At 39.2% G+C, this 14,896-nt stretch overlaps 3 protein-coding genes across 8 annotated transcripts; 1 reads left to right on the forward strand and 2 right to left on the reverse strand.

Annotated features, from left to right (window-relative positions):
• The first annotated feature begins 1,738 nt into the window (after positions 1-1,738).
• On the forward strand, positions 1,739-2,314 carry LOC111809226 (defensin-like protein 1). Its single transcript, XM_023695623.1, has 2 exons — positions 1,739-1,838; positions 1,925-2,314. Exons 1-2 carry the CDS (start codon positions 1,787-1,789, stop codon positions 2,095-2,097), a joined length of 225 nt encoding a protein of 74 aa, XP_023551391.1. The 5' UTR covers positions 1,739-1,786; the 3' UTR covers positions 2,098-2,314.
• A 3,269-nt stretch (positions 2,315-5,583) lies between these two features.
• Positions 5,584-7,594, reverse strand: LOC111809225 (pentatricopeptide repeat-containing protein At5g13770, chloroplastic). Of its 2 annotated transcripts, XM_023695622.1 has the most exons (2): positions 7,200-7,594; positions 5,584-6,896 (listed from the first exon to the last, which is right to left on the reverse strand). In XM_023695622.1, the coding sequence occupies exons 1-2, from the start codon at positions 7,577-7,579 to the stop codon at positions 5,750-5,752; spliced, it is 1,527 nt and encodes a 508-aa protein (XP_023551390.1). In that variant the 5' UTR covers positions 7,580-7,594; the 3' UTR covers positions 5,584-5,749. The 2 variants fall into 2 exon arrangements, with proteins under 2 accessions (XP_023551390.1, XP_023551389.1); XM_023695621.1 differs by having other exon boundaries at positions 5,584-7,594.
• A 1,416-nt stretch (positions 7,595-9,010) lies between these two features.
• On the reverse strand, positions 9,011-14,634 carry LOC111808414 (putative pentatricopeptide repeat-containing protein At2g02150). 5 transcript variants are annotated; one of them, XR_002817071.1, is made up of 4 exons: positions 12,496-14,518; positions 11,370-11,498; positions 9,995-10,055; positions 9,011-9,599 (listed from the first exon to the last, which is right to left on the reverse strand). XR_002817071.1 is itself a non-coding variant. In XM_023694357.1 (2 exons), exon 1 carries the CDS (start codon positions 14,285-14,287, stop codon positions 11,978-11,980), a length of 2,310 nt encoding a protein of 769 aa, XP_023550125.1. In that variant the 5' UTR covers positions 14,288-14,518; the 3' UTR covers positions 11,432-11,498; positions 11,974-11,977. The 5 variants fall into 5 exon arrangements, 1 of the variants encoding a protein (XP_023550125.1); XR_002817070.1 differs by having other exon boundaries at positions 11,365-11,498; XR_002817068.1 differs by lacking the exons at positions 9,011-9,599; positions 9,995-10,055 and adding an exon at positions 14,564-14,634 and having other exon boundaries at positions 11,409-11,498; positions 11,621-14,486.
• Between the last annotated feature and the right edge of the window lie 262 nt (positions 14,635-14,896).

A 14,896-nucleotide genomic window follows, 5' to 3' on the forward strand; every position in this document is an offset into this window, starting at 1 on the left:
AGCACTGATTTGTTGAGTGCCTTTTCAGATGCTGATTGGGCTGGGAATCCTGATGATCGTCGAAGCACTGGAGGCTATGTGATCTTCTTTGGTGGCAATCGTATCTCTTGGAGTTCAAGGAAACAATCGACAGTTTCTCGTTCTAGTACGGAAGCCGAATATAAGGCGGTTGCTGATGCCACTGCCGAATTAATTTGGATCCAAGTCCTCTTGCGTGAGCTCGGGATCTCGCAAGCGCGAGCGCCTAGCCTATGGTGTGACAACATTGGTGCCACCTACCTATCCGCCAATCCAATCTTTCATCAACGGACGAAGCATGTTGAGGTTGATTATCACTTCGTTCGTGAATGAGTATCGACTCGTCAGCTTGAACTTAGTAGTACATCGTCCAGATTGAGGGGGGTGTTAAACCTAAAATAGATTATATCTGTATATACTAAGATAATCTAGGATTAACTGGTTGTTACCAAATCTATGATTTGATGGGTTTGTTACCAAATCTATGATTTCATGGTTTGTTATCAAATCATAAATTTGGAATGTAATCTTCATTATACACATCTATAAATACATGAGGTCGTGACCCATATAGGTCATCGTGCCATTCAATCTAACAAATAGAATGATCAATCTTTCTTCTGTTTACAAGTCTGAGATATTTAGGTTTTGTTTTCAACACCACCACTCAGACATCCATCCCCATCGCGATTCGCTCGTCCTATCTATCTGTGCGAGTTGGGCCACACACGTGCTACAATAACAATTACAATAAAAAACAAGGTTGTAAGGTAGAACCAATCCGAAAAGATGTTATAATTTGATCGACTAATTCACTTCACCAATCATTCATCTCGTAACCACAAATAGGTTAGATACATGCAAAGATTTGAATTCATGTTTGTCATAATCAGATCTTCTCTACGAAAGTATTAATATTTTAATTGCTATTTAAATTTTGGCGTTGTTCGGCGAATAAGAGATTGGTGTATTCAATATTATGCTGATGGACCTAATTTTCAAACTCTTGTTTTGTTTTGTAACGATGAGTCCACGAGGCAAGTAGCCATTGGCCCTTTGGATTAAAGCTACATTTTGCATTAATTCTTAATTAAGATATAATAGATGGTTGTCTAAATTCTGCTGGCCATCTTAAGGGGGCTATGTCCAACCCAACCCTTAATGTGACCATTTGGTCCATAAACTTTAAAAACTTTAAAAAATTATAAATTTAGTCTTCAAATTTTTAATAACTTTTAAAATTTACAAAGCACAAAATTAAAATTTATAACGGGTCCAAGCCTCAAGCCAACAGTTAACAGATATGATCTTATTTAAGTATTCTCTCGGATTTTCCCTTCAAGTTTTTAAAACGCGTCTTGGTAGAGTGAGGTTTTCACACCCTTACAAACAATATTTCCATCTTCTCTCCCATCGATGTGGGATCTTACATTAAATCAAAATAAAACTTTTCAAAATTGAAAGTATAATTGAACCCCGAGATCTTTTCTAGAGTTAAAAAAAAAAAAATCGAGAAAAAACTCGTGTGTGTACACAAATTAATTAAGTGAAACAAGGGGTAATTTAAATTGAGGTGGGTTTGTGTAAGGACCAAGATTTGGGGTATAACTTTAATGAATCATATGGCTGAAATATAAAATGATTTAGTCTAAAACTAGTTGCTACCCAATTAATTAAACAGCTAAATTTTGCTGCTCTCTTAATTCTTATATAAACCCTAAACCCTCCATGCATTAAACTCATAACACACAAATTCCTCTCTCTAAATATGAAGTTCCTTTCAGCTGCAATTTGCTTGCTGCTCCTCATTTTTGGCACTGGTTTGTTTGTTTCCTTCAATTTTATATGTTTTGTTTGTTCATTGGACTGTTTACAAGTGGTTTTTGGTGCATGATGCGTGGGACAGGCATGGCGCCAATGGTTGCAGAGGCCAGGCTTTGCGAATCTCCGAGCCGCAACTTCAAGGGGCTATGCTTTAGTACCAACAATTGTGGGCATATCTGCAGGGCAGAGGGGTTTAACGATGGCGCTTGCCAGGGCTTCCGCCTTCGGTGCATATGCTCAAAGCACTGTGTTTGATGTCTCATTCATCAACAACATCCACACATCTTCAACTAATTCTCTGCTTACTTCCCAAGTTGTATGAATAAAGTGGCCATTGTCTTTGGCCCCTCTTCCTTCCTTCCTTTTCTTGTGTTTTTGCTTTAATGTTGTGTAAGCTCTTTAATTACATTGTGGTTTGGAATTTTGGTTTATGCAATAATATGCATATACCTCGTGTCGTTTATGTTTGAAAGACCTCTNTTGTTGTAGTAGACGGGGAAGCAAGTTTGTTCGTATTCACACATTCATAAACATAAATTAAACAAAAAGGCATAAAAATTTATATAGGTCGGAGAGAAGAAATTCCTCTGCATCCACATGTGCTAGCCAATCAGTATCAATCGATATAATCAAAGTGTTTAGGAGGGTAAGAAATCGACCCGTGGGTTCACCTCGAATCCAGACTCAACCCAACTCCCATTGGCAGCTACGGCCCAAAATTGATACTCGGCTCAGCCCATTACATGCCATCAGCCCAGAACGCAGTCGACCCGTGACTTGCACGCTGACCCGAGCTGCGACCCGTGCCCTTCACAGCCACCTCACGTGCGGTGTGTCACAGTCCTACATTTTTTACTGTGTGGCGTCGTGATCTTGACATGCTCACGACCAGCCTTAAGGGGAATTAAGCCCCCATATATATTTTTCGCCCCGGCTTTGTGGCTTCGTCGGACCTTAGGCGAGGTTTGTCTTCGCCAATCGAACATCACTTGTGCGGTATCCAAGCTTGTTCAACCACACACGCCGCCTACGTGTGCATGTTCAATCGTCTGCGACACATCCGACTTGCTTCTACACTAGGTCAAGTCATTCGGCTCGACCTTGTCTCTACTCGGGGCCAAGGTCTCTCAATAGAACGCCGCACCTCATCTTGTCATCTTGATCCCCATCGACGGGGTCCATATGTCTTGATGCCATCCCGAATCTCAGGATGTCGTCGGCCATCATAACTCACTCAGTCATGCCATCGAGAATTGACCTGCGTGTCTTCCATCTTATTGGGACTTCCCGAACATCCATCCATCCGGATTCTATCGAGGTATTGGCCCTTGCCGAGTCATTTACGGATACTGTACCGGATAGCGGGTGTATGCAGCAACCTCCAACACGTAGGCTAGGGCGCAATACTCCCGGTGTCTGATTGACACCAAGCTTGGCGAGCATTCATATTTCATATGGACGGACTTAACTCCCGAACTGCATGCCCCAATTCCTTCTGGAACCCCAACTTTCGAGGTTAAGGCCCAGGGCCCTACCCGGCCCTTCAACAAGCCTNATACATCCGACTTGCTTCTACACTAGGTCAAGTCATTCGGCTCGACCTTGTCTCTGCTCGGGGCCAAGGTCTCTCTATAGAACGTCACACCTCATCTTGTCATCTTGATCCCCATCAACGGGGTCCATATGTTATGTCTTGACGCCATCCTGAATCTCAGGATGTCGTCGGCCATCATAACTCACTCAGTCATGCCATCGAGAATTAGCTTGCGTGTCTTCCATCTTATTGAGACTTCCCGAACATCCATCCATCCGGGTTCTATCGAGGTATTGGCCCTTGCCGAGTCATTTACGGATACTGTACCGGATAGCGGGTGTATGCAGCAACCTCCAACACGTAGGCTAGGGCGCAATACTCCCGGTGTCTGATTGACACCAAGCTTGGCGAGCATTCATATTTCATATGGACGGACTTAACTCCCGAACTGCATGCCCCAATTCCTTCTGGAACCCCAACTTTCGAGGTTAAGGCCCAGGGCCCTACCCGGCCCTTCAACAAGCCTATCTTTGCCCATCATGTCTATTCGATGTCTCTATCTTATTTATGTCTCAACTTGTCTTCAATGCCCACTTCGTGTGGTGTGTTAGATGATGCACCGTTCTTCTCGGTCGCATCATGGCACTCGTCTAGGCCCTCGGGTGGCCAGATGGGCGCCAGTTGAGGGTCGCCGCTTCTATTGTCGCAACGTGAGGGTTACAACCTAATCTTTTCATAGTTAGGTTGTGACATTCTCCCCCACTTAAAATAGTCATCGTCCTCGATGACATACTTGGGGGCACAACCATTGTTGGGTTGTGACACGGTGCGCGTCCCCGAGCTATTCCTTGACTGTGGCTCGCGTGTCGGCTTGAAATCCTGCACTTGGCGGCTTCAACGCGGTTCAAATGGCGTATTCGGCTCGGATTGGCATTTTTTAAGACTTGGGAGTCTTTTCCGCCATTTTGGACTCTCCCGAAGCTTTTTTTTTTTTTTACAGTTTCATAAACATTTGAGTATGGCCACTCGCCAATTTGAGGTATTTGAGACTGAGTTTGATGATTAATCGAGATCTTTAGACGAATTAAGCCATTTAACGTATTCTAATTCGATGTCGTGATTACACAAAGGTTGAAACAAATGTTGAGGAACAAAGTCCGACCACCTCTAAGAATATTTTGTGACTTCGGCCTAGGCCAACCAAGCAAGTGACACGGTTGGTTTGGTGGGACGCATTGTATGATGTATGATGACATGTGCTTTGTGGCCCATGCACGTGTCATGATTATGATTGTTGTGTTATGCTATGCTATATTATGTCATGCTATGTTATACTGTGTTATGCCATGTTTTTTAAGTTATGTTATAATGTGACCCTGTTATGTTGTAGAATCATGTTTATGATATTGATAACCTATGATGCATAAACCTTCATACATCACGCCATGTATGAAAGATTTGACACAAATTATGTATACATGATTCATAGACTCATTATGTTATATATGAATGGAGGTTTGACTTGCATCGTAAACTTATGTCATGATTTTAAGCCACGGGAACCTCATGCATTTTGTGTGTCATATGCATCGAGATTTTTCCTCATTATGATTAGTACAAGCGTGTATCTTATGACATTTATATTCCCCCATTTGTTATGTGGGCTCTTTCCCTCTATGGTGTTTAGTAGCCCGTTAGCGAGTGCTAGCCCGATGAGCTAAGCCCAGGAGCACATATACGAGTCGGTATAGTGGATTCATGTACGCATAAGTGAGTTGTGCGTAAGTACTACACATCCAACCCTACCCGAACGGGAAAGCAGAGCTCAAGGCCATGCTATAATGTTTTTAAAAGAATATGCCCCACCATATTACATGTTTGCATTTCTCAACCCTAACAATGGAGTTACCGAATATTTCTTAAAATACTCAAATCATGTACTATTTTTATTTTTCAAGTAAAAGTAAGACGCCCCAAATGACGGCGTCGAAATAAAGGTCATAGAATTAGAGTTGGGATAGTTGCATTCATGTCTAGTTTTGGTAGTCCTTAGGTTAGATTCGGGCTTGTTTTATTTTATTCAATTTTACATCGTTTATACTTCGCCTCTTTTATTTCTGACAACGTTGTTTTAAGGTATTTATTAAGAATGTTAAGTCCATGGCACCTTTTTATAAAATATTTTCAACCAATATTTTTCACCGGTATTAGTCATATCATGCATACCATGGTGACCTTGCTTTTAATAGAAAAATTGGATCGTTACACAAACTATATGATGAATTGAGAATTTACAGAGAAAATAAAAACTACATACAAATAGTAAATCTCTTGGGCATGGTGAAAATTTTTCAATAATCAGTATGAAACAGTTTAAACAAAGCCCGACTTTCCAGCATAATGATCTTGCAACCATTTTGCTTGCACTTGCAACCCAGCATCCATCAAAGCATTCAACGCTGATCTATACAGCCTCTCATCCAAGCGTATTCCTTCTAAGTTCATGTCCCTAAGAAGCTTAACCAGTTCATCAACCCGACTCGTCTTCGAGAACACGCCAACCATGATTCCCGCTATCGCCTTGTCGATGGCGCCCCCGTTCATCCGAAACTCACGGTAATATCGCTCGCATGTCTCGAATTCTGCGGCCTTCACATAAGCATTTATGATACTTGTATAGCTAACCTTATCAGGTGCTATCTTTTTGCGCTTCATTTCCTTCCATAGCTTCTCAACTTGCTTCAAATTCTTAGCCTTCCCATGCATCTCCATCAGGATATTGTAAATCCAAACGTTTGGCTGACACCCTCTTTCTTTCATCTTTGCTAACAGCCTCATTGCATCCTTCAATCTCCCTGTCTTCCCATACATTGATATCAAGCTAGAGTAAGCAACTACACATTTGTCAAACCCCTTCTCCTCCATTTCTACAAACACGTCCTCCGCTTTTGAGTACAGCCCGACACGGCAGTAAGCGTTGATCGCCAAGGCGTACGTCACTTGTCCCGGCTCGCACTCGTCTCTAATCAGCTTTTCGTAAACGTTAACCGCAGCATTATAGCCCCTTCTCGTGGCGTAGCCATTGACAATTGCACAGAAAATGCAATCTGATACACCAATTTTGAAGTCCTTCATCACTTCAACAATCTCAAGTGCTTTCTCTAATGACCCTTGTTGAATATACATCAATATAAGCTTTTGAAACATTGCAGGGTCTCTCAACAACTTCTTGGTTTTTGCTTCATTGTAAAGATCTTCAGCTAATTTAACTTCTTGGATACTTGCAAAAGTGCATATCAAAGCAGAGTAAATGGTGTAATCTTCTACAATCCCTTTCTTCCTCATATCTCTAAAGAACTCGAGCGACTCGAAAACTCGCCCCGATTTTGCTAATGACTTGCAAAGTATCCCATAAATTTTGGTGGAAAAGGGTGTAAAATCAGAAATCCTACTCTCAATTTCATTAAACAGTTCCATAATTCTATCAGAATCCCCAAGTTTAAGGCAGGCTTCCATGACCCTGCAATAACATCCAGAATCTGCTTCAATTTTCGCAGATTTCAAGCGCTGGAAAACCAGGATAGTACTTTTGTACATGTGAAGCTTATTGTAGCCTCTCATGGCAGCTTCAAATGCAGCCGTAGCAACATCCTTATCCCGTTCAAAAACCTCAAGCAGAGCCCTAACAACTTTAAATTTTCTACCTCTAACGCAACTACTAACCAATCTAGAACAAGTATCTCTATCAGGGCAAACATCATAATCCACAAAATCTCTAGAAACTAACAAAATCAAATTCCAGTTCTTCGATCGCACTAAGTACCTGATTAGATGCCTCAATGTTGATTTCTCAGGTCTAAACCCTGGCGTCTCCTTCGCTTTCACGTAGTACTCATAGATCAAATCCTCCCGTCCGGGGTTTTGGGGTAATCCACATAAGAAATCGTTCAAATCTTCTACACTGGACGACGAGGGAAGTTGAAAATCCTGAAGATTAGAGTCCGAATCGATCTCGGGCAGGGAAGTGTGCGATGATTCTAGGATTGGGGACGGGCACCCGGAGGAATTTAGGTGAAGAGATCGAAGATTTGGAAGAGAGAAAAGGAGAGCGAGATTGGAGGCGGGGATGAAAGTAAGGAGACGGGATTTTCTGAAACAGGTTGATGAGGGGAGTGACCAGTCGGGAGAGCCAGTGACGGCCATGGAAGATAAGGTCCGAAGGACAGGGGAGGAAGATCACAGGGCCACATAATATATAGCTTAACGGTAAAGAAGTATCATCTTCTCAGCCACTCAAATTGCGCCACGTGGGAAGTTCTTGGACAGAATTCGAGTTTTTTTTAATATGATTCTCCACGTAAGCATTATGTTTCCTCCATGAAAACCGCGAGCCACGTATGTCGTATATATATATGGTCATCAATAATGAATCATCCCTAATTTAATATAGAGACTAAATTATATAAATAAATAAATAAATAAATCGAGTTTTTTTTTTTTATAGATATTATAATTTCGTCTAAAATATTAAATTTTTGAATTTTGAATTTTATAAAATTAATACAATTTAATCTAATAAGTTAATGTTTAAAATTTATAATTTGTAATAATATCGGCTTATGAATAAGTATGCAACAATTTAGTCTTGATAATATAAAATTTGTAACAACGATAAAAAAATTCTATTAGAATTAAATGTCGTTTTTTTTACTAGGGTTTAGCACATTAGTAATATTTGTTGCTAAGTTTTTATGTTTCACATATTCTTTCGCGGTATAATGAAAATGCATATAACTTAGATTGATATTGAACTCACAATCATATGAAAATATTGATGAAATGTGGATGAGAAGTTGCTACCCTCCTAAAAGAATTAAAAACAATTTACATCACCATTACCTTGTGTTGCATCTCATTTCATCCTTTTGATTTTCAACATGACCATCTCGCTTTATGATGTCATCATAAGTCTTGGGATGTCATCGACCTTCAATATTCTCTCGGATACACTTATTGAAAACTAACTCATGAGCCAACTTTATAATCAAGTCATCTCAAAAATCCATCATTCATTTGTCTCGAGGCATAACCCTTTTGTGTCCATGTCAAGTCATTTATGCATACCATATCAGAGAGCAGCTCCATATACCAATTTTCAGTACAAGGGACGAGGCACAATGTTGATACACCTATGTAGTATGACACTATCTTAAAAAATTCATTCCTAATGGAGAACACCGAAGACATTCGTTTTGCATGCTGACACATGCATGTTTCATTTGATAGCTCACTTAAGCCACAATTGCGGTGGAGAGCTGACATAATATCTCTTTCTATAGTACATTTTGAGACATTTCCTTTCCAGGATTAGACATGTTTTTTTTTGCCGAGGATCATATGGAGTGTCCATTTGGCTCCCATTGACACCTAGGAAAGCTTTATCTTTCACGTATAAAACTCACATCCAAACCCCTACGGTTGAATGGTTACCAATATCCTATTAAGTGTTCCAATTTTTATCCCATGATATGTTGTAAAAGAAACAACCCATCGATAACAATCTTTATATACAAAAACCTATAAGATTTTTTAACATCAGAAAGTGATTGAAGCAACATACATAAAACTCAAATAATCTCAAGATTAAGGGATACTAACCCTTATAATATTGAATTAACAAGAAAATCCACAAAATTTTAATATCTTCAAGAAGTAACTCACAAGATTTGTACACATTTCCTCTAAAATGCCTAACTTGAACAACTAAATTTATTTTTAAGGTTGAGTAGCACTGAATGGCACATTGAAGAACTGGATCTTAACAGACTGTTTTAGTAAGCTCAACCTAAAAATATCTAATGTTGCAACTTTTTGGTTCAGTAGAAGCATCATTCAAGTTTATCACAAGGACCTGCGAAGTAAAAAAAGATCCTATGGTCTCTAATAATGGTATATTCATCTTTCCTGTTTCTTGTTTAGTGTTTTGAGAAATACTATTACACTGTTCTCTATACTTCTCTTCTCTTCTCTTCTCCATGCTTTAGTTCTTAAATTCATGTGCAGATTTTTTAACAGAGAAACAGTAAATCATATCACTTAACCTTCCTGGGCTTCATTCTGCAAGGCTACAACACTTCATCGTGCAGCTTCCTCCTTCCAGTACTCGTGAGATTTGAGACTTGCATTCACATATTGGGAGCCAGCTCTCTCCCAGACCAACCACCTGAGAAATTCAAAGAAACGTGTCTTATGAAATCATTCATCCGGTGGCTTCAATGGTAAAACAAAATATACATGCCATAATAAATCGAACCAATATTCAAATGATCAGGACAACGGTGTAAACTTCTCAATGTACCTAAGCTCTGCTTTTAGGCCCCGTACCCAGTTTTGTTCCCTACACTACGGATCCTGACGATGGATAACGAACAGACATGACACTGGAACCAAACTCTGAAGCTTTTGCAAGTCATCATCAACTCAAGTTTTACTATGCTAATGGGATACATCTAAGTAGTTGCTTCAGTTCAACTTAAATGTATGGATGTGCCAAAAATCACTGTTGTACTAGTAATCAGTTCACTAGACAAATTTATTTGAGAAGTGTTAAGTGATTACCTTCTTAAGTGATAAGTCAAGTAGCTTTTCACCACCTTCATGATGCTGCAACAAACTAAGCCTAGCAATAGAAAGAAACAACCACATAAGAGTAATTACAGTGTTTATGATAGATGACTAAAATACACTAAGGCATATAAATTTTTTAAAAGATAAAGAAGTTTGGGAGGGGGCTCAGTTTAATGCTCTTAATGTGAGTGTCTGTTAATAGACTCTTTTGTAAATAAGATCTAGGCTTGGTTTTGTTGGATTGGAGCCTGTTCTGTAGTTATCGGGGCTCCTCCTTTTGTTCTGGGATGTTTATCTTTCTTTTTTTTTTGGGTCCTCTTTCTTTCATTCTCTCTTTTTTTTCCTACTCAACATGCTTTTCTAGCTCTTATTACAANTCAATGAAAGCTTGGTCAATTTGGTACACCACCCGGAGGGCACCACCACTGAAACACTCTTAGATAGGCATGTCCGTGAAAACCAAAATTGATTCAATCAGGTCAGTTTGGTCAAAATTTGGTACTGATGTCAGGGTATTCAATTCTATATAGTTTCAAAACAGCAAGTATTTCAATAGGTTGGATTTCATAGATTTGATTGACTGGACAGGTTTTTGCTCTGCAGTTGGTTTCATCGATTGTAAATGGGGTTTTTGGTTCGTTGGCTTGATCTGTTTGGCTTTCTTAAAAAATCTTGGTGTAATTTTGCTTTTCAATTTATACTATTTTGACATATAGGTTTGGAATCGTTGGCCAAAAACCAACCCAATTGCGCTCATGTTCTAAGGCAACAAATCTAAAGAGCCAAACAGGGGAAGAGATAAGTCCAGCATTTGTGAGCAAAACAGACAACGAATGAAAATGATTGCTGTCCTCACTAGAGTGGTAATCGCCATAAATTTAAGGAAGAAGATAACTGAGGTTTCCTCCTACGAATCCTGTTGTTAGTGAACTTGGCATATTTATAGAATTGAGAAAAGGAGATCATAAGAGGAATGTTCTGAGTTTCATAAGAATTTTGCCACCCAAATCTTCCTAGCAAGATTTGTTGGCAAAAACTATAACAATTCATGAAAACCCAAATCAAGGACGCGTTTCAAAGAGTCTCTCTAGGATTAGGTTTATTGTTGTCCATAATCTCCATATGAACCTACATTCCTCAATAGAGGAAAGAACAACCCAAATCTTGTTTTAGTTTATGCGTCAATGTAAGAAAGAACAGCAGAGAAAGATTGGTTCCTGTGAGAACCTCCAGTCTCCAGTCCTATGAGAAGAGAGGAGGTTTTTTTTTAATCACTTTACCCATTCCAAAAGTAACCATAAGTTTACAGAGCTGAACATCAAATTTCAAATATAAACAAGCATGAAGAGTCAAGTTAACACCTTACTCATTATAAGCCATCCTGAGCCTCAAAATTGAATGAGTACGCTTCAATCGGTAAAACAAAAGATAGATATTTTCGCTAGAATGGTTCCACGGGAATCAATATATGGTAGCACAGGACTCCTCTTTGGACCTGCAAACCCATATGCCAAATTAGTTGACAGAAGACAAGCAGGATGGATGCACCATGCATAATGTTGAAGAAAAAGTGATCACTTTCAATCTCATATAAATGTACTGCCAAAAGTTGCACACCTGTATCTCATGTCTAAACAAAATTCTTCTTTTTGGGAAAGAGAAAGAGAATGAGAAAGACTAACACTCCCATTTATAGAAGACTGATGATTAATGAAACGCATGATATGATGGGATTTTATGCAGATATCATTTAGAAACTAGAAAGCTGCATCTTATCAAATAGAATATTTTGGATCAGAGCTTTTAAAACCAACATCAGATACATCACGCATGGCCTGCAAGTTCTTCCCATCAGACATGGCGGCCATTTGAACGGTGGGTTTCTTGGGTTGTCATACTCTCTAAATCCCAAATAAAGACCACATGTGCTTGTAATTAAAATACAGACACCAAAGATGATCAGATTGGACCTCATCAAGTTCTAAGACTGGGAACTTCAAGGCTACAGTTTTCAGTAATTAAACCCCTCCTTCTCATTTCATTCTTCAATTCAATGGCTTCGTCCAACTGTCCAAGCTTGTAATACTCTCTCAGTAGACATGTACATAAAATCTCCTCGGGAAGTATGCCTTTCTCAATCATTTCATTAAAAAACTTCCTTGCTTGATGCAGGTCACCACATTGAGAAAATCCCGAAACCATGGAAGTATAAGCATGTAAATCAAACTCAATAGCTAAGTCTGTCATTCTGCTAATCAAATCCAAAGCTTCCTGAAGATTTCCAAGCTTCAAGTTGCCATCAATAAGAGCAGTAAAAGCTGTTTTATCTGGGGTCATACCCCTATATTGCATTTCATCAAACAACTTTTTGGCAGATTCAATGCAATTAGTTTTACAAAGACCATCAATAAGGGCCGTATAAACTGCAACATTAGGTTGTAAACCAAGATCAGACATTCTACCAAAATAATCAACTGCCAGTTCGACCATACCTGTTTTGCACAGACCATCAATTAGTACACAGTAGGTTACAACAGTAGCCTCAACACCCATATCCTGCATCTTATGAAGAAGATTTATTGCATCTGAGCTTTTTCCAGCCTTAAAATAAGCATCCATAATTGTTGTGTATATAACAGGATTTGCACTAATACCCTGACTTTTCATTTCTTTAATAATAAGTTCAGTTTCTTCAAGTTTGTTTTGACTACAGAGACCCCAAATAATGGTGCCATAGAGTATTAAATCTGGTTTGATGTTACATTCTGTCATTTGCTTCAATATTTCCATTGCATCCTCCATTCTCTCTGCCTTAATATAGCCATGAACCAAAGCAGTGCAAACCTGCTGGTTGGGCGATAGTCCATCTTTCAGCATTGCCCTAAACACTTCTGCCGCTTCCATCATTCTTCCATCTTCACAAAGCCCAACCATTAGAGCTGTATAGGTTACTACATTTAAATTAAATCCTGCCTGCAACATATCGTTGGACAACTTCCATGCTTCTGTTAAGTTACCTGCCTTACAATTGGCATCAATCAGAGAAGTGTAGGTGAATTCATTGGGTAGCAGGCCAACTCTTCTCATATCAACAAAAAGTTTGATGGCATATTGCATCATTCCCTCCTTGCAAAAAGCATCAATCAATGTGCTATATGTTACAACATTTGGTTTTAACCCACTGTTCTTCATCTCAGAGAGATACTCAAAAGCTCGAGGCATCTTCTCAAACTTACAAAAACAATTGATCAACGCATTATAAGTAATTACGTCAGGAACACAACCGATATCCTTCATTTCTTTAAATAAATACACGGATTCTTCTAGTAACCCAACCTTGCCATAGCCATCAATCAAGGAATTATAGGTGACAACATCTGGAGAAAAGCCCATTTGCCTCATTTGCACAAACAAACGTCTAGCATTTTCCAAATCCCCTTCTTTGCACAAGTAATCTATCATTACATTGTAAGTAAAAACTGAAGGTGCAATCCCAGCCCCAATCATGTCATTGAAAAACTTCCTCACCAACTGTCCATTCCCCGACTTTGATAATCTATGCAAAAGAAAATTGCATGAACGTGCTTTGGGAAGAGTCCTAAACTTCCTCATTCTCGAGAAACATTCATTAGCTTCCTCAAGCAGACCCAACTCTACCAGAACACTAAATAAAATGTCAAAGACTCCTGTTCCTGACACACAAACATTCCTAGTCGACCATAACATATCAAATATATTACAAAGTGGAAAAATCATGTCGATACGACACTTCAAAATCACTTCTTTAATAATATCATGGGCATTCGTATACATTCTCGCACAAAACAGCATGTGAGCTATAATGCAGTAAGACTCGGTGGTATGGCAGAAACCAATCTGGCTTCCTGCCCATTTGAAGAACTTAAAAGCTAACTTTGGATCTTCTTTCAATTCAACTAAAATCTTAGAGACCCAAATGGGCGCGAGTGCTGAATCAAATAAAATAACAATCTTAGGATCGTTCCAGAGGTCTTGTTGTATGATTTTACGAAGGGAACCAATGTCTAATGATTCAAATGAACTATTTGTATTCGAGTAACTAACAAAAGGGAGCCGAAACATACAAAGAAAGCTAGTGAACCAAAGACAAGAAATGTAACAGCCATTTATTGATGTTAGGGACGACGAGGCATTAAATGCATTGAAAGAAAGGCAACCCTGATGCGAGGAATTTGAAGACAGAGAGATTACTCGGTAAGAGGCTCTGCGACTAACTTGAAAAAAACCGCGAAAGAAGAGTAGCATCGCTGAAAGGAGTGAAGCAAAGGGGAAGAACTCTCAACGGAAAGCTTCATCTTCTTTAAAGCAATGGATGCTCATGTTAAATTAATGGGTGGTAAAACCCGAAGCCGTAAGAGGTTTTAGGGTTTATGGGCATCGGCCAACCGCGCCACTGCGAAGAGTGCCGCCGTTCGATCGCTTGAAATTCAAACGTAGAGAGATTCTGAAACAGAAGCAACACAGAAATGAGAAGGCCGAAACCCAATTAGGGAAATGAGGCGATCTGTTTACGAAGCTTACCTTAACCCATATTTGCTTGGGCCATGGCGTCCTGGTTGCAGGCTTTGAAAAGAGCAACGGCCTGCTCTGGCTTCCCTGCTGAAATTTTTTCTTTTTAGTTAAAATTTTATTTTTATTTAAATTAAAAATTTGGTATCTAAAATTTTAATTTTATTTATTTTAATAGTTAAAGGATTTTGAAAATTCAAAAATTATTCCCGAACATATTTTAATTAGTTGAGTTATATTTACGTAAGGTCTCCTGATTACGAAAGTGGTATGAGTTTGTTAGGTTTTATTCATATAAAAGTGATACACATAGTGCATGTAAATGATACACGTCTCGAGTGTACA

The sequence above is a fragment of the Cucurbita pepo genome, chromosome LG13, assembly GCF_002806865.2.
Source record: "Cucurbita pepo subsp. pepo cultivar mu-cu-16 chromosome LG13, ASM280686v2, whole genome shotgun sequence".
Taxonomy (NCBI): Eukaryota; Viridiplantae; Streptophyta; class Magnoliopsida; order Cucurbitales; family Cucurbitaceae; genus Cucurbita; species Cucurbita pepo.